Here is a 22,401-nt window from a genome sequence, read left to right as displayed (position 1 = left end):
TTGTGTAATGCCAACAGCTTCTGCAACAACTGGTACATATGCTATTAAACATGAGCTGGCTTATTCCTCTCCAAGTGTACCCCCTTTTGAGTGAGAGAACTGGGATCTTCCTGACCACTGCCCAGAATTCTTGCTTCATTGCTATCAGTACAAAGAGCAGGAAGTAAACTACCAAGTGGCTCCATTATTAAGTAATAATAAAAAGTTTCAGTAAATAGAGAAGAGTAGGTAGAGGAAAGAGCTCTTTATTCAATTTTACAGTGTTGGTTGTTCCTTTAACCAGTGAAGCATGTCCCTCCTAAATACAACAGGCTTATTTAGGGATTCATTTGAAACTTAACAGGCCAGTTGCTTTTCCTCTCCCAGAAAAATGACTACACTAAAAATGTCATGCAGCTAAGTCCAATCCATCAGCATGCCAGAGTCCCTTTGCACAAAAGCAGAGTGGAACTTACCTTCCTAATTCCTGTGATGCACAAATTGATTGAAAGCTTTTTCTTTTAATACTATGCAGCAACATTTTTATGGGGACACTGCTCAGTGTAACCTGTAGGTATGCGAAAGATCATAATTTCCTTTCTGAGCGCTCCTAGGCTTGACAGTGAACCCCACTGATAAATGCTCTGAGAATTGGGTTTTTCTTGTTTTGATCTCTGCTCTCACCTTATTACTTCCATCCTTCCCATTGCTTAATTTGCTGAGACTGCAATGTAGGGTAGTCTTACTAGTTGAGTCAGATCCCACCCAATGTCTCTTCCATATCAACTAAGCCAGTGGGGCTCAACCTTTTTGCCAGGTGAATGGGATGGGCAGTGCCCAGGCCATCCATGGGCAAGATCCAGCTGGTGGTCCTAATCTGGTGCCCAGGCCAGCCTGGTGGAGCCCCATCCAGCTGTGCAGATGGGTACAGGGACCAGCCCTCCCCAGTCCAGCTGGGGGAGGAGTGAGGGGGAGAGGACATGGCCCAACCCTAATCCAGCTGTGTGGAGGGAAGGAGGTATGGCCTGACCTTGATTCAGCTGTGCAGGAGAAAGGGGGCCTAGCCCAGCCCTCATCTCACTCTGTGGTGGTGGAGGGCTAATAATGGTCACTGCACCCCTGCTGCTAAATTTCCTGACCTGTGGGGAGCCCCATGGGCCAAATGAGTACCCTTAAACTAAGCTGGTCTCTTTTTTTTTTTTTTTTTTTTTTTATAAAAGGAAAGGAAACTGATTTCACATAACTGGTCCAAAACAAACCCAAATAGTCTGTATTGTTGTTTTCTCCGCTGGAGTTTTATAAATTTATCATCTAATAATTTTGCTCCACTGAGCAGCAGTAAGGCTGGCTGTAATTCCTTACATCTTTCTTTTTCTGCTCATTCTCTAGGACCCCTCCTGTCATCTTATGAGTTCTCACATATAATCACTACAGCATCAGAACTTGCTACAGGTAGTTGTAAGTATGCTGTGGCAATGATATACTACCCTCACTGACTCAGGGGCCATGAGAGCAGTCAGTGCTAACCACAGCCACAATATCATGTGTCCCCAGCAGAATTATGGCAAATGTGTTCCAGTTGAAAAGAAAAAACCCTCAGTGTATTATGCTAGCAAATTTCCAGCACGGTAGTACTAATATACAGCTATATGGATGCACTTTTTTGCAATGTAATGCATATGTTTGTTTTTAAAAAACCCCACACACATTGCAATCATTTCTGGAAGGGAAGAGGCTGACAGGGATAAACTGAAGAACTACTTCTGGTGGGGAACCTGCAGGCTGTGCATCGCTAGGTAAGTGCCACCAGCAGTCTGCAAGTTAGCAGGGCCAAACTCTTTTCTATATAGTCTGGCATTCTGCTGTCCAGATCACCATATCTGGCTTACCCTTCTTATACAGCTCTGTGATGGGTGCTGCTTAGGGTACTGAAGTGGAGTACAAATTGGTAGTAAAACCCTACCATCCCAATGAAAGCTTGGGCTTGCTTTTTTTGTCTGGGGAGCAGGCCAGTCCTGAGTAGCTTCTATTTGAGCCAGCCCCAGTTTCATCTGACTGCTCCCCACTTTGTGGCCCATGTCTGATACTTTGGCCATTCCCACTTTACACTTTTGCTCTTCCCTTACCAATCCAGCCTCCTTAAGGTGGTCTGAGGTTTAGCTAAAAATAAAAATGCTGCAAGGACAAATGCACCCTTCTTTAAACCAGTTTTTTATTCTTGGCCTGTGCTCCTAGTTCCCTTGTGAAAATCAGTTGCTTTGGTCATATTTTCCTTTCTGAATGACAATGAAACAAAAAGCCTTCTCTGCCCCAGCCATCTGTAACAAAGCCTGAATTATTAGGTTAGTAATGCTAGTTTAGGCTGCAGTCTGTGCCCAGGACTCATTATTCACACAGGATTTGCTTCAACTGATATTAGTAACCAGCAGACCAAAACCTAGTTTTATGCTAGCAAGCCTAGGCTTTAGCAGCCCAAATACTATGGCAGCCTAGAGCATTGGAGAGTGAAGAGAAGAGAGAAGAAGAAGAAAAAAGCAGCGCATCATAGCCCAGCAATGCAGGATCCCTACCTCTATACCACGCCTCCAAGTCAAAATAACAGTTGTGTTGAAAATTGCTGCACTAGAGGTTATATCTTCAAGGAGAAAGTGCTCTACATAGAGTGCAGTATATGCTGTGAAGCCATCTCTCACATGGTAGCTTAGGAGGCTGCTGTTCAGTTTGGGAATGTTGAGTCATCCATGGACCTCTCTGCTCAGGTCCCTGTATTCCATCATCCCCATATTAACACCCATGATGGTATCTCATCCAGAACCCAGGGTATACAAGAAATGTCACAGAATGACAAATGCTGCTCAGATGTATTTACTCTAGCTCCACTTCCACATTCTTTGCCTTTTTATACTATGCTGACAGACTGACTCTCCTGCTCAGGCCACGTGGAGAGAGTTTTTCCTAAAAGTTAATAGATGGTAAAGCAGGTCAGCTGTTGACTGGGAGAGTGCCAAGTTGCTGGGGACTCAGTATATAGTCTTTTCTCCAAGCCTAGTGCCAGCACTGTGCTGCTGCTGCTGTCATCTGTGATTGAAACCCTGCTCTTGTATCTCAATCTTTAAAAAGCAGATGGGCCTTTTCAGAAGCATGGGAGCATTTAAGACCTTGGGACCTGCTCAGAGTTCAGGACAACAGCTTCAATTTTATCCACCTGAAGCTCTCTGACAGTGAGAGGCAGAGACCATATTCTTCACTTTCTGTCCCACACTCTGGGGTTGCTCTCAGGGTTGGTCTGTGCTGTTAAAGCAGTAGCTGTATTTCAGTCTAAAGTTGGCCATATTTTGGTGGCATCCAGAATGATCCTGAGTACAGTTTTGTCTGTTTAAGAAGCATAATGTGATTAAAAAAGCTGCAGGACACTATTATCCCAGCCCTAAGGAAGCATTCAGAAGTTCATGGGATGAGTACACCCAAGTTTACAGGCAAGATGCTCTTTTTCCTTGTGCAAAGTGCAGTCTGGCTTTCAGATGGGAAATACTCCATAGGCCTGTATGTATGCCTTGCTATCTGGTGATATAGCCAGATGATTCTGGACTTCCTTCAAAGGGCTTGCAGGCTGTGGTTTTAGGAGAGGTTTCTCTTACTTAGGATTTCTCTCTCTCTTTCATGTTGCCTCTTAGGCTTCTCTGAAGTAACAGGGTTCATGTGGTCTTCAGGTTTCTTTCACTTAGGATAGTCAGCAGCTGTTCTCAGATGAGACAGACAGGTGTACTACATAGTAAAGCACATGGGAAAACAAGCAGTTTGCAGCATAATTGGAATGGTGTGCGTTCTGCTGCCTTTTGTACAATTACACCCAATAATGTTCATGAAGTCAGCAAAACAGCCTACTTGAGTAATGAATGCTGCGGGGTATGGGGAGTAAAAGGGTAAATTATCTCTTCCATCCCTGTTTCTGTCCAGCTAACCACCACTTGGAGTCTCAGGCTGCTTTGGAGTTGGCTGGTAAGGGTGTCTCACCCCTGGTGCTGAGGCAGGCTGCCTTGGTACTGAGAACAGCTGGCACAGCAGAAGCTGGAGTAATACTCATTACTGCAGAGCTGGGCCTGTAGGATCAGATCACAGTTGGCAAGGTGTGGCTGGTCAACACACTCTCTGCTTAGGTCTACAACATGATTCACAGTGCCTGTGGCAAAGCAAAGGGCAAGAGGAGGATATGTTCAGTGTGGAACTGGATTAAATGGGTGTTACAGACTGCCTGGGCTCTCGCCTCCATCCACTGACTGACCTGCCAGGGCCTGTGCACAGTATCTTCTTGCCCTCAGCCCAGGGGGAAGGGAATGTTTCTGACCCCCATCCCTGCTAGCAGCTTCAGAAACTGCATTTTTAAACAAACCCTCTCCAGCTTCCAGAATCTTTCTGCTTAAAAAGCCTAGAGTAGCTTGCTGGGTGTTCCAAACTCCTGCAAGGAGCACTTGGCACCCTCATACCAACCCTTGGGTGTGCTGGTGCCTGGATATGGGTTCCAGAGCCTAACCATTGCTCAACTTTGACCACTGTTTGCCTCAGTGAGTTAGGCTCTGGGCTCCTGTGGTCCAGTCTTCTGTACCACTGTCAGTACTGCACACTGGGAGCAGGACCTCACCCCTGAGACAGACAGACAAGCAAAGCCTGAAACTAAACAGCTTACACATAATGTACCCAAACAATAGCTTTATTTGTGCCTGGAAATAAAATTAGCGTTGGGCCCAGAAACAGAATGACAATGCTGCAGCATCAGACAAGCAGGCAGACCCAATGACAATCAGAAGGGGGCAGGGAGGGTAGGTCATGCTCACCTTCAGGGCTGCTCCTGACCACTTTTACTTCCGTGCTAGCACTAACCGAGTTGCTTCCACGGTAGGCGCTGCAGGTGTAGGAGCCCTCATCTCCTGCCTGGGCATTGTTGATAATGAGGGATCCGTCCTGGGATAGGTAGACATGGTGGCCATCTGCTCGCACTGGCACCCCATTCCTGCCATGAAAAACACAAGTGCCCGTTACCACATTAAGTGCTGAAGGGTCGGAGCTCTCTTTGCCATTCGAGAAAAGAGGCTGCACTTTCAGGAGGTGGGGAATTCCCCCCCAGCTCTTCTTTTAAAAGCCAAAGACAGTAAGCAAAGGGAGAGAATTTGACTACCAAAATACAGCCCCAGATAGGACTGAGTTTAAGTCTAAGCCACCCACGCTTTAGTCCTGGGAACACCAAGCTGTGGGCTCTGTGTAAAAGCATGTGTATCACATGGAGTTGAGACTGGTGGAACTGAGAGGGACGCCCTTCTCACAAAGCCCTGGGTTGGCAGCAAATGCTAGACAGCAGTGATCAGCTAGGCTGACCTCCTGCTCTCTCTCAAGTGCTCTTTTTAATTTCTCCTAGAAAGCCCCTTACAAACTACCCACTTGTTTTGTTTCTCACGCTGGAAATTTGCGTACAGAGCTATTCTCTTGGAACATCCTTTACAAAGCTAAGGAACTAGCAAAGTTATTAACTCACAGCAACCAAATAATTGAAATCTGATTTAATGAAAAGGGTTTTAGTCAGACTATTTGACCCCTAGTTTGTTTGTTTTTTATAATTCAAATGTGAAACACACGTGGAAGAAAATCCACCTTTGTTTAAAGATATAGTGCAGTCACCTCCCCTCAGTGAAAGACCCAAACCATTACTAACCTGTTCCTCTTCAGCAAAGAATCCAGCCAAATAAAACTCTCATTTTCAAGCAGAGAGACACACACACACACTTTTTTTTAGGGTTTCTTTAAGAGAAAGAATAGAGTCACTTAAGATGCTTAATTGAGAAGGGCTGGGAGATGCTGTCCAGGATCAAGATGCTAAAGGAGGGCTTGTGCTTTTATTCTTCACAACACAGGTGAGGTTGAGCAGGTTCCATACCAGGGCCAGAGAAGGGGATAAAATGCAATTCAGGGGAGGAAAGGGAGATGCTGTGAAAGAGGGCAGTCCTGCTCACCTCGACCACCTCACTGTCACCTTGTTGCCTGTCACAGTGCAGCGGAGCTGGGTGTCCTCCCCTTCAGTCACGGTGATGCTTGGTAGAAGGCCGGTGATCCTCAGCTCTCCTGGCCAGAGAGAGATAATCAAGAAGATGCTCTTGTTGTACGTAACTCTGGTGGCAAAGCCACACCTCGCAAGAAAAGCCCCCCAGTGTGCTCTACATGCTCTAACAAACACCACTGCAGGCAGTTAAGCCCTCACACAGCTTTGTTCCTTCTGTGAGGTCCAAATATATCACACAGATGAGAAAGGGAACCTCTTTGGGCTCTTTCCCTGCACCTGTGAGGGAAGCTTGTCCATAATGCAATAACCTGTACATGAGGTCCTGTGGTACAGTAAGCCTACTGTCACCCGCTCTTCCCAGAGCCCTGGCTTAGCATAATCGTACATGGCAACCAGGCCTATCTGAGTCACAAAAAGACTTTGCACCCACTGGGGAAGCAACTGACATGGCAACCCAGTGCTCCTGTCTGTAACCTGCATGTGGGGTGGCTGTGATATTCCCTGCTCTCCACTACCCAGGGAGAAAACAGGCCAATTCCACAAGCAGAAAGAGGATCTGTACACTTCCCTACTCTCTTTAATATTCTAATGCTATAAAATAACATTCTCTCTCCTTTCGGTACCTATGGGACGCAGCTGGACCCGGTGCTGGTCCTGGTCACGCCCATTCGAAGCAGTGCAGGTGAAGAAGCCGGCATCTGTGGCACTGACCCGACTGATCACCAGGGCACCATCTGCCTGCTGTCTGTGCCTGGAGACCAAAGCCAGAAAGCCCCTGAGTTCTGGGAAGGGACAGGAACCATGTGGCTGTGGGAAGAGTAGCAGGACTGCAGCTTCTCTAGTAACAAGCTGTGGCCAACTCTCAGCAGCAGGCCAGAGAGTTTGAACAGGGTTGTGACTCATTAGCATTCATGAGAACTGAGCCGTTATATCCCATGTACAAATACACACCACTGCTGAGACAGGTTTTTGGGAAAATCTCTCTGCCTAGGCATATCCCCCAGGGTAGCCCCCAGTGACTCTTGTACACAGCTGGGAAATGTCCAACCCCCAACCCACTTTCTGTGAACCATCCACAGACTGCTCTTTGCTGACATGCTTGCTGCGTCTTTGTTCTGTGAATCTTGCATGTGAACAAATTTCAGTTTCAGAACCACTCACAAACAGTGTCCTTGAGGCTCCAATGCTCAGGGTCTAAGTTGTGTGTGTGGGGCGGGGGGGGCCTCACCTATGTACCTCAATAACATTTCTGGTCCCCAGTAGGCTGGACTAACCATGGCGAACTACTGCACGTCCCAACCACTTAGTTTTTAGGGCCTTGGTTCTCTCAGGAAGAGGGCGGAGGTGCATGGCCTCACCAGCACCCCAATGCCATCATACTCAAGAGCTGCCTGTGAACCCACCTGGGAGAGGAAAGAGGCTGCCCATCTTTCTGCCACTGGATGGTTAAAGCAGGGGAGGCTTCTACTTGGCAGGGCAATCTGACTCTCTCCCCAATGTTGGCATCTACCGCTGAGGGTTCCTCCTTAGCCATTATTAATCTGCAATACAGATACCCACAGGCATAGAGAGATTCAGTGACTTAGCTCAACCAACACCAGCCTTGTTTTTTCCCCCTGGAGAGGGAAAAGGGGATCTCTGCATTCCCCTCAGAGCCCCAATATGCAACCCTCCTTCCCATCAGGAAAAAACAAGCAAAAACACACTTGGGCCAGCATAGACCCTGGTCATCTGCTTTCCTTTAAAGTCAGGAGGGGCAAAGTTCGGTCCATGGTGGACTCCATTTCCCAGCAGCTGCTGCCCACGTTGCTGCAGTTGGTTTCCATGGAGACCCCAGGAGTGGTGGGGCCATGACAGGGTGGGGCCAGGGTTTCCATAGAGACCAGCCCCAGCAGCACTGGCAAGGGCTAGGATCTTGTGGTGGTGGCAGCGTGGTCCAGAGCCAGGGCAGAGCTGCAATCTGGGTAGGGGCATGTAGGCAGGTCGCGGCTCTACCCCAGCTCCAGACCATGCTGTCACCACCACGAGGTCCTGGCCCTGGTCCCGGAGCAGTTCCCAGGCCAGCCACAAATCCTGCCAGTGCTGCTGGGGCCAGTCACCATGGAAACCCTAGCCCCCCCCATGGCCCTGCTGCTTCTAGGGTCTCCATAGCAACCAGCCACAGCAACACAGGCAAGGGCTGCTGGGAAACAGAGTCTGGCCACCAGCCGGATCTGCCATTTTGCCCACCCCTGCTTTAAACCCTGCTCCTCTACAGGTGTCCCTCCTGGCACAGCAGGAGCATGCTGCTCCATGGGGTGATGACAGTCTGCCATACCCATAACAGTATAGCCGGGATCTACACTTACCCCACTTCCATGCACCCAACCCTCGTCACTGCCCTGACAGCATGCAGAGAAAGAGCATCTGCCTGGCTCCCACCCCCCAGTCACTCCCACAATGCACATCTGCTACTGGCCTTACCTATACGTGGGCTGTTGATAAACTGAGGAACTGGGTACATGCACAGTTTTAACTTCCCTGGAGAGGTCTCTGTGTGGATGAGTCTCCTCAGAAGGATGCTGACCTCTCCTGCTCTCTGCCAGAGCAGATCCATGGCCCTCTATTCAAAACACAATGCTGCATGTGAATGAAGTGGTCCCTTGAGCCATGACCTCTTGTGTGGGGTCTGCTTACTGTTAAGGCAGCTGCTGAACTGGAAACAAGATCCTTTTAACCATCTATTTCCTGGCAGACGAGTGCTGTGAGTGTGTGGTGCCTGTGAATGGGAGCTGCAGATATGAGGCTAGGCGGTATTAGATTCCTTTCTTTCCTTCCAGTGTCTGCGCAGCAGCTCTCCTTGGGCCATAAAACCCTTTGCTGTCTCTGCCATCACAGAGAAAGAAAGGCAGAGAGGAGCTGAACACATCCTGGAAGGTAGAGACAGAAGCTCACGTGGCAAGTGCCTAATGGGGGTGTCTTCCCATTTTTTCCCTACAAGGTTAGACATCTCTTTACATAGTGCACGTGTTTTTAAATGATATAAAATAGCTTATCTCCCAAATGCATAATTCTAGGTAAAAGCCCAAATCTGTCTCGGTCATCAAGAGACACAGTAGTTCAGTCTGTCATAGAATCACAGAGAAGTCAGGCTCCGGAGATCATCTAGTCCATCCGCCTGCAGCATCGTTCCTATCCAAACCATCCCATATAATCCATAATCCAACCTCTTAGAACTAGTCAACTCTGACACAAGACAAGACTTAACACCCTAAACTGTCACAGGTAAAGCAGGGGGACCACAGCAGCCAATGTCCTGCTTCTATAAAAGCTGGTTAATATATGCTCAAGAGATCCCAAGTAGAGAGCCATGCCTGCTGCTACAGAGGAAGGCAAACCTCCCCTCTTCCCCACCCCCCATAGTCCATAGCAATCTGACAATGGGGTTAAATTCTTTCCTGACCCCAAATAAGGCAATTGGTTTGAACCTGAGCAGAGGGGCAAGACTGTCTAGCCAGGGTCTTGGGACCCTTTGTCCCATTAATATATGACAAGCTCTGGGCTGAGAGTAGAACAGACAGCTGTGCCAAGTGATTTCAGACCAGAATGCACCCCTCTTGGCCTGTTTAAGGCATTAGGAGAGAGAAGACTTCATTCAAAAGAGACAGTGTACCGAGAAAGCTCCGTGCCGGGGCTACGACTAGCATTTGACAAATCACAACTCCAGTTATGAATGGCACTGCAGCAGAGGGAGAGCTCACTCCTGGCATTCAGGCCAACTCTTGGCTTGAGGCTGTGCTGAGGGAACTCAGATTGGCCTAGTTATGAGTAAAGACTTGGCAGGCATTTGTGGAGGAAACATGCTGTTGGGTTATGGCTGGCTCTCAGGAGAACACTGCTGTAGAAGGAGGTAATGCTGCTGGCACAATGACCAGCATTTCTTTGGCAAGGCACCACAGTGGAGGAAGTTTCATTACAAATTTCTCTCTGCAATTGCCTTTAATTGTTCCTGCTCGGGAGGACTCTTAAAAAGGGACAGAGAATTACAGCTCTGGCTTCAAATGGAAGATTATGCGTCACCTTTGATCCTTAGCCGAATCTCTCGTCTCTCCATCCGCCCATCAGAAATGATGCACGTGTAAGTCCCAGCATCCTCAGGCCTGACCTGGCTGACCACCAAGGAACTGTCAGACTGGTAGGTGTGCCTGCAGATGGGACACCAGCATGGTTATGTATCACAGCTTGGCTCAGGGTGCCAACTCCCCAGAGATGTTCTGTTGGCCAAGAAGCCTTTTGTGCTGATGTCACAGCTGCTATCCTGTTGCCAGACTGGTCCCTCTTTGCTGGAGTAAGAAAAATCCCTATACCACTGAAGGGCACAGAGGAGAGGAGACAGAGGCAGCCTTGAGATGGGAAACAAAGGGAATAAAGGAGAAACAGTAACTGCTCCCTCCCCTGAAGTGCTGAGACACCCTCACACTAGTGGCTCTCTTAGTCACTTACCAGTGTAAAGCAGTACCAGTAGCAGTTCAGGACTCCTGGCCTGACTTGAGATTTTACAAGAGAAAGTGGCTGGTGGGCAGCAAGCTGCATCAGGAGACTTCCCAGCACACCCTGGAAAACTGGGCTTTAAGGAGGTTTTTTAGAGGTTCAGTTTTAAACTGAATGAGCAATAAATAACAGCAATAAGAAGTCTGAGTTCCACAGCACTTGGCTATCAATGCACATGTGCAGTGTCTCAGCCTGCCTTCTCTGCCAGTAAACAGGATTTGATACACATACACACACTCCGGGCACATCTACGTGGCAAACTCACCAAGCCCAACAACACCTTCAGCTACACCATGCTGGTCATAAATCATAGGCAAGTAGGGCTGGAAGGGACCTCACAAGGTCATCTAGTCAGTCCTCTGCTCAAAGCAGGATCAACCCTGACTAAACCAACCCAACCAAGTGTCTGCCCAACCTGCTCTTGAAAGCTTCTGAGAATGGAGATTCCACAGCTTCTCTAGGCAGCCTGTTCTAATGCTTGACCACTCTCGTAGTCAGAAAGCTCCTCCTAACCTCCAACCTGAATTCCCTCTACTGCAGCTCGAGTCCAGTGCTCCTAGTCCTGTCCCCTACAGCCTGTGCTATCCAGATCTATGCAGGCCACATCCAGAATTTGTGTAGCACTGCATGAAAGTAGCAGACAGTGCCAGTTTTCCTGCCTCCATCCTAATGAATCTGCCTGCATGTACATGGCTATGCTGTGTCCAGGTCACGAGGCAGCCTGCACTGGGCAGCACTGTACAGCTGAGGGAGCCAGTAAGTTGGTGACAGAAACATGACTGTAGTGTTCGTTCCTGCAGATGCTGTTTGTGAAGCAATAACCCATCCTAGCTGAGAATATTAAACACACGGTTCGCTCCCCCACCTAGAACAGCTGGTTCAAGCAAAAGGGAGTCATTTAAGGGAAGCTCTGTTTCCTAATTGGCTCCATTTGTCTCAAACCCATTTTTTTTAAGTTATGCAAAGAAAAAGAGCATGTGGGGGAAGGGGCAAGGGACTGCAGCTCTGCCATGGGACCAAGAGGCACAGGCTTACCTTGTGGATGATACTGGCCATCCATCCTTCTGCCACTCAGCTCTGGAGAAGTGAGAAGTGCCTGTCTTGCAAAGAAGCCGAATATTTTGTCCCACAGCTGCCTCCACCAGGGAAGACTCAACTCCCTCCACGATGACTCTGAAAGACAGAGACATTTTCACTACCTATGACTCCCTGTGTCCCTAGCTCTTACCCTTTCTCTGCTGCCTCTATAGTGACTCTAGCAGGCAAGATGGGAGTCACACTGCTACAGGCTAATTTAGAACCCACTGATCTATGTGTCTCTGTTATGGCACTAGACCCAAGTGCCCATGCCCTGCAGTTCATGGCTGCAACTTTCCTGTAGAGAAAAGGCCAACCTTGACCAACTGAGTGCTGCATACATCAAGAAAATCCTCATTCTGGGACAACTATGTTGAAATCTGAGTCCAGGTCTCCAGAGATGACCAGCTAATTAGACACGCCACCCAAACCAAAACCTAGCTCCACAAATTCCCCACCTTTGAAATGTTCAGCAGCTGGATAGTGAACCAAATGTTGCAGCTGGAATCCATCTCTAGTATTAACCCATTGTTGCACACCAGTGCTAAAATAACCCCTGCATAAGCAGGCACAATTCCCATTGATTTCAAAGAGACTGATAAAGACCACTGTAAAATGCCCACTGGCGACAGGATGGCGACTAAGGGCCCAGTCCTACAATCTTTGTCCACCCAATGCTTCCACTGTAGTCAACAAGAGTGTAGGATGTGCACGGACTGCAGCGTGAAGGCCCAGAAGAGGATGCCAGAAGATGTGTCCCTGGGGACATGGTAGCCTGGCTTCCCAAAGGGACCCTATTGCAGCCAACCTGTAATGGGACAAATCTGGCAGTCCTGAATCAGTAAACATTTCTGTCTCACAGAAAGGGATGCTCAGTGCTTCAGCACTGTAGAGGATTAGTGCAAGAGATTCACCTGTTCAGGGTTTGCAGAGAGGAGGACCCTGCTAAGGCTCGGCGCCTGAATCCATCCACTGCTGACGCATCTCCTTCAGAAGAGCTCTGCCATCGCTCGCCCACATGTTGCACCACCTGTCTCTCAGAGTGCCCAGGCACCACGGTCTCACCCAAGCTGTGTAACCCATCCGTTTTCCTTTCCCCACTCACTGCGGCATGGTGGGGACCCCCACGCTGGCTCTCCACTGTGCCAAGCCTCTGAGGAGATGCCAGCAGCATATCAAAATTCATGACCCTCCTCCAGCTTCCCTCCCTGTGGTGCAGCTCTGTGTCCTGCCGGGCAGCATGGCTCGCAGGCCTGACTAAAGCAAAATGGGAGGACCTTTGCTCTCCTCCTTGGCCTTGGTGCATGGTTCCTCTTGCAAGTGGCTGCTGCTGTCCCTGGGCACTAACCTTTTGCAGGTGGGACCCAGAGTGAACATGCAAAGTCTCCGAGTGCTGGCGGTGCCCCCCACTGGTTGCTCCCACAGACCTGCGGCATGCTGTCATGCACTCCTCCTCCGAGACAAAGTTGTTCTGGTTGCCATGGCAGCCACCATACCAGAACCGGTTGCACTTGCCGACAACAGTTATGAAGTACCAGCGAACGGTCCAGTCTACACAGGGGCCATGGGCGCTGGGCAGCAGACACCTGACTGGGTAGGCTACCAACAAATGGCAGAACAGAAAAAGATGCGACTGTGAGGAGACAATCCACAATTCACCTTTTTTGTTGAAACGATGGCTTCACTATACTCTACCCCTGAGGCTGTCAGTGGAGGGAAAAGGATTTGGGGCCTAGAGCACAATACTGACAGACGAGAAGTTTGGGCTCTGGTCCCAACTGCCCAGGCTCCTGCCATTCATCTCTCTTTTTGCCTCAGTTTCTCCACTATGACTACAATGTCCTCCACCTTCACAGCTGGGGTGTAAAAGCCCCTGCCTCACTCTAGGCAACATGTTCCAACGTGAGTTATAGCCCTGAAACCACACTTAAGTCAGCCAGGTTGCTTGAGAGTACTGCATGGCCCACAGATCAGAGAAGGATTTGTAGGCTGCGTGGCATCAGAGTAACTGACTGCAGCAACACAAAGATGCACTAGGGAAGGGAAAAGAAACCCCACAGACCCTAACAGAGATTAAACTAATAGGGCTCTACAAAAATGCAATAGGGTTCCAAAGGAATTTCTTGAATAACCTACAGAAGCTTCAGCAGTTGGTGTGTGCTCTTCCTGGATGGAATGAAAAGTAAAGAAGCCAGGGGCTGGGCTGGGGAGTCAGTTGCCAGGCAGATTGTAATGTATCAAAAATCCAATGTCTATGTTTAGTCCCTGATCTCTAGTCTCCAGCAGGTTGATGAAATGGAGCTCATAGGCTTGTTCTGGGAAGTGTTGTGTAAGTTTCCCTTGAGGATCAGGACTGAGAGATTGGAGAGAGAGTGGCCCTCCTGTGACAAATGTGCCCCCACCGGTAATTGGGTGTTTCTGTCTTTGATGGATTTCCGGTGTGCGAGAAGACTTCCTCAAGAACTGCACCATCAAACCCTTGCTATACTTAAGATACATCGATGACATCTTCATCATTTGGACTGAGAACCTGCAATCTCTGATTGAGTTCCATCAGAAATTCAACAATCACCATCCCTCCATCCGACTTTCTTTAGAATACTCCAGCACCAACATCTCCTTTTTAGACACAATGATCAGTATCCAGAAGGGTAAAATACAGACCACAGTAGACAAGAAACCCACAGACCAACATACATATCTGCACAGAACCAGCAATCACCCGAAACACACCAAAAAAGCTGTGATATACAGCCAAGCCCTCAGATACCACTACATTTGCACTGAAGAGAACACCTGGGATCGCCACCTCACCAATCTTAAAAAGGCTTTCACCCAGCAAGGACACTCGTCCAAAGAGATAGATCGCACATTTGAAAGAAACACCTGGATACCACGTGAAGAACTGCTGCAGTACAGAAGAAAACCCCCCCAAATTGCACACCGCTGGTTATAACGTATCACCCCTCCCTTGAACCTGTACGGAAAATCCTCAAAAAATTGCAACCCATACTAGACAGAGACCCTATTCTTAAAAAGATCTTCCCAGAGCCACCCATCCTAGCCTTCAAACAAGCACCGAACCTCGCTAACCTCATCACCAGAAGCAAACTTCCTCAAGCCCAGAACACACCAAAAGGATCCAGACCGTGCCATGACAAGAAATGCAAAACCTGCCAACACATCTCCACCACCTCCACTATTACTACACCCCACAACAGAGCCATCAGCATCCCAGGATCTTACAGCTGCACCTCCAGAAATGTAGTATACCTCATCCAATGCACCAAATCCCCTAATGGAAGATATGTAGGAGAGACCAAACAACAACTGCGCACCAGAATGAATGTACACCGGAAATCTATCAAAGACAGAAATACCCAATTACCGGTGGGGGCACATTTCTCACAGGAGGGCCACTCTCTCTCCAATCTCTCAGTCCTGAGCCTCAAGGGAAACTTACACAACACTTCCAGAGACGAGCCTATGAGCTCCATTTCATCAACCTGCTGGATACTAGAGATCAGGGACTAAACATAGACATTGGATTTTTGATACATTATAATCTGCCTGGCAACTGACTCCCCAGCCCAGCCCCTGGCTTCTTTACTTTTCATTCCATCCAGGAAGAGCACACGCCAACTGCTGAAACTTCCTTAGCCTGACGAAGGGTTTTTGAACCCAAAAGCTTGCTTAATAAATATTCTCCAACTATTTGGGTTGGTGTAATAAAAGATATCAAATTCACCCAAGGAACCTTGTCTGCCTATGTCCTTAGACCAACACGGCTACAACCTAAACCCTTGAATAACCTACAGAACTTAACTTCAAGAACGGGACCTTCTCTCTAAGGAGTTTTTTCCTCAACATTATAAAAAAAAAATCTATTGTAGAAAGCTATTGTTTATTGAATTTTACAGAACAAATGAAAAAAAAAAAACCCAACATGCTTTTTCTTATCACATTGGACCTTTCCATGAGAAGAACGCTGTTTTAAATCAGAAAGCCAAAACCTCACTTACGTTGCCAGGGTCTATGGAGGCACCCTTCGCCTTCAGGTCCTGAAGCTGAAGCAACCTTGTCATAGCAGCAGCCATACATAGAACCTCGGCATTCATCCGACTGGTGCTGCTGGGACAAAGCCTGGCTTGTCTTAAAGTGAAACAAAAGCCAAGAGCTGTAGAATGGCAGCGGCAGTGACAGCACGTATGAGGACCACCGACAAACTGCCCACTGGACAGAACTAGACATGCAAGGAGTCACTTTCAATTCTGTTTTCATTTTAGTAAAATTTATGCCAATGAGAGAATTCAGATTGACCAGCCCCAGAACTGGAAGTCCTCTGTTTATCTATCCAAAAAAGCACACTAGCCATAGAGACGCAGGGCTGGAAGGAACCTCCAGAGGTCATCTAGTCCAACCCCCTGTGGCCTAGTGGGCCTGACAGAAACAGTACTGAGGAAAGTATCCTCCACAGCCATTTCTGCTGAGCAACAAGAAAGGGAACAGTTAGTGGCAATGGTGATGTGCTCTGTCCTCTAGGAATTAGATGGAGATCATCGTCTCATGCCACTAGATGGTCAGACAGTGAGGAATTTCACTCATTCCCCTTAGCTCACTTAGAGCTGGTAACTTTGAAATTAATCTCATCCTTAGCATCTGAGCCATCCTCTTTTTTTCATTCTGGCGTGACCCACTGAACTCCTCTGGACTGTGATTTATTTTGTTATCCCAAATGACCCCCTACAGCTCCACAACCTAGCATCTCACACTAGAAAGAACTATCAACCATGATCAAGGCAGCCTCATAAAATGGCAGGGGCACAGGCATAATAAATAGATATTTTCCCTTTCTACACGTGGTACCCAACCTTCCAGTTTCAGTTTAACCCTTGTATCCTACAAGAAGGAATACTAGGTCTGTCACCCAAGAGAGGTTTCCTCTACTTTTCATTTTGGCAGAACAGGAAGAAGTTGCTGCAGCCCTACTGTGTTCTGGGTCTCTATGCACAGAAGGGAGAGGAATGCTGGTATAACAAGTGCACAAGGCCTCCTTAATTCCTTTCTCCAGAGTTACTTCCAGGTGCAGAAAACACAACACGAACCTGTCACTGGGCACATCTACATGTGAAATTAATGCTGATAAATAAAATGTGGAACTTATTGCTCTGGAGGGAGTTTTTGCTTTCGAGCATGCCATTTGAATGTGCACGCGAGCAAAAAAACTCTGGGGTATATTGCTCAAGAGTTTATTCATGCACAGCATATTGAGCCCGGTCAGAGCAGCCTCAGCTGGCAGCAGCCCAGGGCTGCTCTGACCAGGCTCAGTGTGCTGCAGCGGGGCTGCCTGGGGCACAAGGGTGCTTCAGTGCAGGGTTAGCCAGCAGGAAGCCCCTGCGCTGAAGCACCCTCATGGCCCAGCCAGCAGGCCAGCATCTACATGTGTGCTACTCGCATTAAATACAAGTACTAACCTGCTCCAGAGTTTATTAGTTTTATGTGCCCTAATAATGGTGTAGACTCGGAGACATTTGCTGTGAAGCCAATTAGGCAATTAGGCAGCTCCATAGTAAACATCTTGTGTAGACATGCCTACTGTAGCCATAACAGCTGCTGGGCAATTTCAAATAGGTCTCTCTTTAGCAAAGGGTTCTGGCACTTACTGCTGGGGAGGCTGTAGTTAGCCCATCTCTGCTCGCGTAAGCATCACTGTAATACTCTGGACATCCCATGTTGCTTGGGCCCTGGGCAGTGGATATTCCATCAGGGCAGCATCCATACCTACAGCAAGAGAACAAAAACCTTTAGTAAACATAGCTTATCTATGAACCTGGCCTAACCAAGGCAGCTTGCACACTTCAGCTGCATCGGCCCAACCCCTCTGTTTCATCCTACCTGCTCTGATGGCACATGCTTGTGGAGCAGCCTTGCCCAAAGGGGCCAGAAGCTGGAGTACGGCCATCTGGGCAGCAGCCATGAGGGCCCTGGTTACAGACCTGAGGACCATTCCCAGGGGAAATATCCTGAAAAGAGCTGAACTGCTGGGATCCTGAGGGGATGGAGCGGGATTCCACGTGAAGAGGCAAGAAGTTAGAGCCACGGTCCTCATTGGTCTGGTGTCGTGTCAAACTTCCTTGGTTTGTTCTTTCATCTCTATGAACTGAGGAGAACGTTCCTTAGTGCTTGTAGCACATTCCTGACAGGCATCAAAAATCCAGTCAGTTGTTCCTCTTTCTCTGCTCATAGCACACTGATCGATGGCAGCCCTCCCCTGCCTGTCTGAGTCTACAGAGAAGGCTTTTCAGCATGAACTTTTTACCCAAACAACAGGGAAATTCTAGAAAGGAGCAGCTCATGCTGGGTTCTCTGCCAGTGTTCTTCATGTCCTCCCACTACCCACTCCTCCAAGGAAATACTGCTGGTCATATATCACATGGGCAGTTTTTCCTCCCTCAAATACTCTTATTGTAAAATGACCTTGGTATACAGGACTGGCCCTCAATCAAGTGGTACGCTAGGTCAGCAATTTTCACAGGGTGGTGTGAGCTCTTTTTAAGGGTGCCACAGGGTGCTGTACAACATTAGCATTGTTAGGTGTATAAACACCAACACATGAATCAAGCTAAACCCAGAGATTTCAGATGGGAATCTATGGTGTCAAAAATATGCTGAGCTGTAGTGGTCTTTCTGAGCTCTTCACAACACAAGAACTGCTCTATTATTTTTCTGTCTTCAAAAAAATGAGTGAAAGCTAAGATCTGGCATTTTCCAAGGCATGTCTCGAGTCTAAAAAGGTTGAGAACCGCTGACCTAAATGAAGGACTTCAGCACAGTCACCTCACAGGGGCAGGCAATTATTTCAGCTGGAGGGCCGCTTACTGAGTTTTGGCAAGCCACCAAGGGCTGCTTGTCAGGCAGCCAGGGGCAGATAAATATTAATTTCCTAAATATTTTAGGGGCCCCGTGGCCCAGATAGAATGGCCTGGTGGGCCACATCTGACCCGTGGGCTGCATTTTGCCCACCCCTTTCATATCACCTGCTGACTACACTCTACCTTCTACAACAGAGGTTTCCAACCACTGGGCCATGAAGGGTTGGCTGCTGGGCTGCTGGCAGTGACGTGTAGGGTTCAAGCTGGGTGGCGAGGCAGCCCTCGGAGGGAGGCAGCTGGCTCCACGCACCCCGTCCTGCTCCCGCTGCCATGGCTGTGCAGCAGGTACCAGGGCCTGCACTGGGCCAGGCAAGACACCCCAACCCTGCCCATGGCAAAGGGTGAGGAGGTAGCTCTGCTGCTTGCTTCTAGGGAAAGCAGTGGAGCCTCTTCTTCCCGGGCAGCCCCACATTTAAATACGTAAATTAAATTTAAATATGTTTGCCAGTCTATAGTATAAAAAAGGTTGGGAGCCACTGGGCTCAGTTCTGACTCCTAGTCCTGACCTGACTCCCCCCAGTCTGTTTCACTTCCCCCTCCAAACAGACTTGCATATTCTCTCAGACTCTCTGGCTGATTTTGGTTCACAAATATGTTCTATTATTGTCTACACCAGCTGCATTTGGGCACTGGGGTTGCTGATGCAAAGATTCTAGGTCAGACCTGAAACCTACACCTGTCTACCACACTCGTTGGCCAAGATGAATCTTCTGGAGGAGGGGAGATGGGTAGAACTCTGCAACTGGAGAAGACGTGCTTGGGACTGCCCTCCTGCTGAGGACCACAGCAATTGTACTAAGCTCTTGCTGACCTCCTAGATTGACTGCCAAGCAGGGGTGGATCCAGGTTGGTGCAGTGGTGCACTTGCAGCCCCCCTTTGATTCCTGCTCCACCCAAAATTTAAAACCAACTGCCTGGCAGCAGCAGCAGCAGCATTTCAAGTCAGGCAGTGCTGAGGGAGTCAATTGATTTCATGGGTCATTAGAATCTACCTAATCCCTTCTAGACTCTTCCTTCCACAGGTGTTAACGACCCACTCTTCTTTTTAACGGTCTTGATGTTCCACCAATAAAGCTATTTTTATTCTGCAATTCTGCTGTGTTAGGGCTGTGCAAAGCTTCAGTAGTTGATTCAATTCAGAGGAGATTTGGCCCGATTCGGGGACCAAATCTCTGAATTCAAATCGAGTTGGGAGACCAAGTAAAAGCTCTGAATCGATTTCATAGATTCGTAGATGTTAGGGTCGGAAGGGACCTCAATAGATCATCGAGTCCGACCCCCTGCATAAGCAGGAAAGAGTGCTGGGTCTAGATGACCCCAGCTAGATACTCATCTAACCTCCTCTTGAAGACCCCCAGGGTAGGGGAGAGCACCACCTCCCTTGGGAGCCCGTTCCAGACCTTGGCAACTCGAACTGTGAAGAAGTTCTTCCTAATGTCCAATCTAAATCTGCTCTCTGCTAGCTTGTGGCCATTGTTTCTTGTAACCCCCGGGGGCGCCTTGGTGAATAAATACTCACCAATTCCCTTCTGTGCCCCCGTGATGAACTTATAGGCAGCCACAAGGTCGCCTCTCAACCTTCTCTTGCGGAGGCTGAAAAGGTCCAGTTTCTCTAGTCTCTCCTCGTAGGGCTTGGTCTGCAGGCCCTTGACCATACGAGCTGCCCTTCTCTGGACCCTCTCCAGGTTATCCGCATCCTTCTTGAAGTGTGGCGCCCAGAATTGCACGCAGTACTCCAACTGCGGTCTGACCAGCGCCCTATAGAGGGGAAGTATCACCTCCTTGGACCTATTCGTCATGCATCTGCTGATGCACGATAAAGTGCCATTGGCTTTTCTGATGGCTTCGTCACACTGCCGGCTCATGTTCATCTTGGACTCCACTAGGACTCCAAGATCCCTTTCCACCTCTGTGCCACCCAGCAGGTCATTCCCTAGGCTGTAGGTGTGCTGGACATTTTTCCTCCCTAGGTGCAGCACTTTGCATTTCTCCTTGTTGAACTGCATCCTGTTGTTTTCTGCCCACTTGTCCAACCTATCCAGGTCTGCCTGCAGCTGTTCCCTGCCCTCCGGCGTGTCCACTTCTCCCCATAGCTTTGTGTCATCTGCAAACTTGGACAGAGTACATTTGACTCCCTCGTCCAAGTCGCTGATGAAGACATTAAAGAGTATCGGTCCAAGGACCAAGCCCTGCGGGACCCCACTGCCCACACCCTTCCAGGTCGAGACCGACCCATCCACCACAACTCTCTGGGTGCGACCCTCTAGCCAATTGGCCACCCACCGGACTGTGTAGTCATCCACATCACAGCCTCTTAACTTGTTCACCAGTATGGGGTGGGATACCGTATCAAAGGCCTTCCTGAAGTCTAAGTATACAACATCCACCCCTCCTCCTGTGTCCAGGCATTTCGTAACCTGGTCATAGAAAACCTGGTTTTCTACCTGGTCATTTGAAGCATCTGAATCGATTTGGAAAAATATTCGGAAAAGATTAAGCCGATCGGGACACAGACTAAACAGGCAGCTGACAGCTGCCTCCAGCTGGTAAATCTGTTAGGGTTGGGAGAGGGAAGAGGCATGAGGGAGGGAGGGATTGGGGCTGGGGCTGAGACAAACTGACCAGCCAGGGCATGGGGCCATGCTACTCAGGGAGGGGGGTGGAAGGGTGCAGGATGCAGGCGCGGCAGCACTGGGAGTGGGGGCTCTGCCCTGCTGCTGCTTGCTCAGCTGGGTGGGGTGGGGTGGGATGCAGGTGTGGCTCACTCCAGGAGGAAGGGGGCAAGTGGCTGCAGGGCAGAGCCCCACTCCCAGTGCTGCCATGCCCACATCCTGCACTTCCCCACCCTGGCTAGCAAGCGGTGGAAGGGCAGAGTCCCCACTCCCATTGCTGATGTGGGCACAGCAGTGCTGGGAGCAGGGGCTATGCAGGGGCTATGCCCTGCTGCTGCCCGGAGAGAGCCACGCCTGCAACACCCCCCCCCCCCCCCCCGCGCCAGCTGGGCAAGTGGCATAGCCCCTGTGGCTCCCCCGACTGGGGCAGAATCAGGCACAGCTGGGGGAGCCACGGAAGAAGCCCCCACAGCTGCCTTGCCTGGCCCCAGCCTCCACCCAGCCCAGCCTCCCAGCACTTAAAAAGAAAAGCCCCACATTCACTGGCTGCAGGAGTGGCAATTGGGGCCTCTGGGCACTCATGGAAGAACGCCCATGTGCAGCGCAGGGCAGTGAGGATCACCCCCCCGCTTGGCACTCACACGGCAGCTTGGCAGGACACTGCACACTGTCTGAGAGCTGGGGCAGCTCCAGCAGTCAGCCAAAGCCCAGCAGCACTCAACCCCAGCGGCCCCAGCTCCCAGGCAGCATGCAGAGCCCTGCCAAGCCATGCCACACCCATGCCATGGGGCAGCTGCTGCTCAGGTGCCAAGCAGAGGGGGGGCCATCCCCTCTGCCCCCCACTTCCCACTCTGCATGGGGGGGGGCTCTACCATGAGCACCCAGAGGCTCCAATGGCCACTCCTAAATCCAGTGAGTGTGGGGCTTTTTTTTTTTTTTTTTTTTTAAAGTGCTGGAACTAGGCTGGGGATGAGTGGGTAATGGGGCCAGACAGGGCTTCTCCCATGGCTCCCCCTGCCCAGGGAGAGGCAGGCACAGCTGGAGGAGCCACAGGAGAACCTGCAAGTGCCCAGCTGTGCCTGCCTCTCCCCGGCCGATCCGAATCACTGAATCTCTCCAAATCAGCGCCATATCTTCTGAAGCTGATTCAGCTGAATCGGTTCAGGACAGTGATCTGAATCTCTGAATCGAATCACTGTCCTCCGAATCAGCCGAATCTGAA

At 49.4% G+C, this 22,401-nt stretch overlaps 1 protein-coding gene across 15 annotated transcripts in view; it reads right to left on the bottom strand.

Annotated features, from left to right (window-relative positions):
• Positions 1-229: 229 nt before the first annotated feature.
• Positions 230-22,401, bottom strand: part of PAPLN (papilin, proteoglycan like sulfated glycoprotein) — an 83,466-nt gene continuing 61,294 nt past the window's right edge. For 6 of the 15 annotated variants that reach the window (XM_019496528.2, XM_019496534.2, XM_014595535.3 and 3 more), the window contains 12 exons: positions 17,531-17,795; positions 17,299-17,416; positions 15,658-15,787; positions 12,550-13,234; positions 11,594-11,731; positions 10,088-10,212; positions 8,492-8,630; positions 7,432-7,569; positions 6,652-6,779; positions 5,982-6,090; positions 4,812-4,987; positions 230-4,159 (listed from right to left, as the gene is read on the bottom strand). In XM_019496528.2, coding sequence (XP_019352073.1) covers positions 3,990-4,159; positions 4,812-4,987; positions 5,982-6,090; positions 6,652-6,779; positions 7,432-7,569; positions 8,492-8,630; positions 10,088-10,212; positions 11,594-11,731; positions 12,550-13,234; positions 15,658-15,787; positions 17,299-17,416; positions 17,531-17,795 — 2,321 coding nt within the window. In that variant the 3' untranslated portion in view covers positions 230-3,989. The other 9 variants (XM_019496536.2, XM_019496530.2, XM_019496531.2 and 6 more) reach the window with 9 other exon arrangements.

Source organism: Alligator mississippiensis, chromosome 2 (assembly GCF_030867095.1).
Source record: "Alligator mississippiensis isolate rAllMis1 chromosome 2, rAllMis1, whole genome shotgun sequence".
Lineage (NCBI taxonomy): Eukaryota > Metazoa > Chordata > Crocodylia > Alligatoridae > Alligator > Alligator mississippiensis.
Note: the sequence above shows the minus strand (reverse complement) of the source record. Positions and strands in the feature narration are given on the sequence as shown.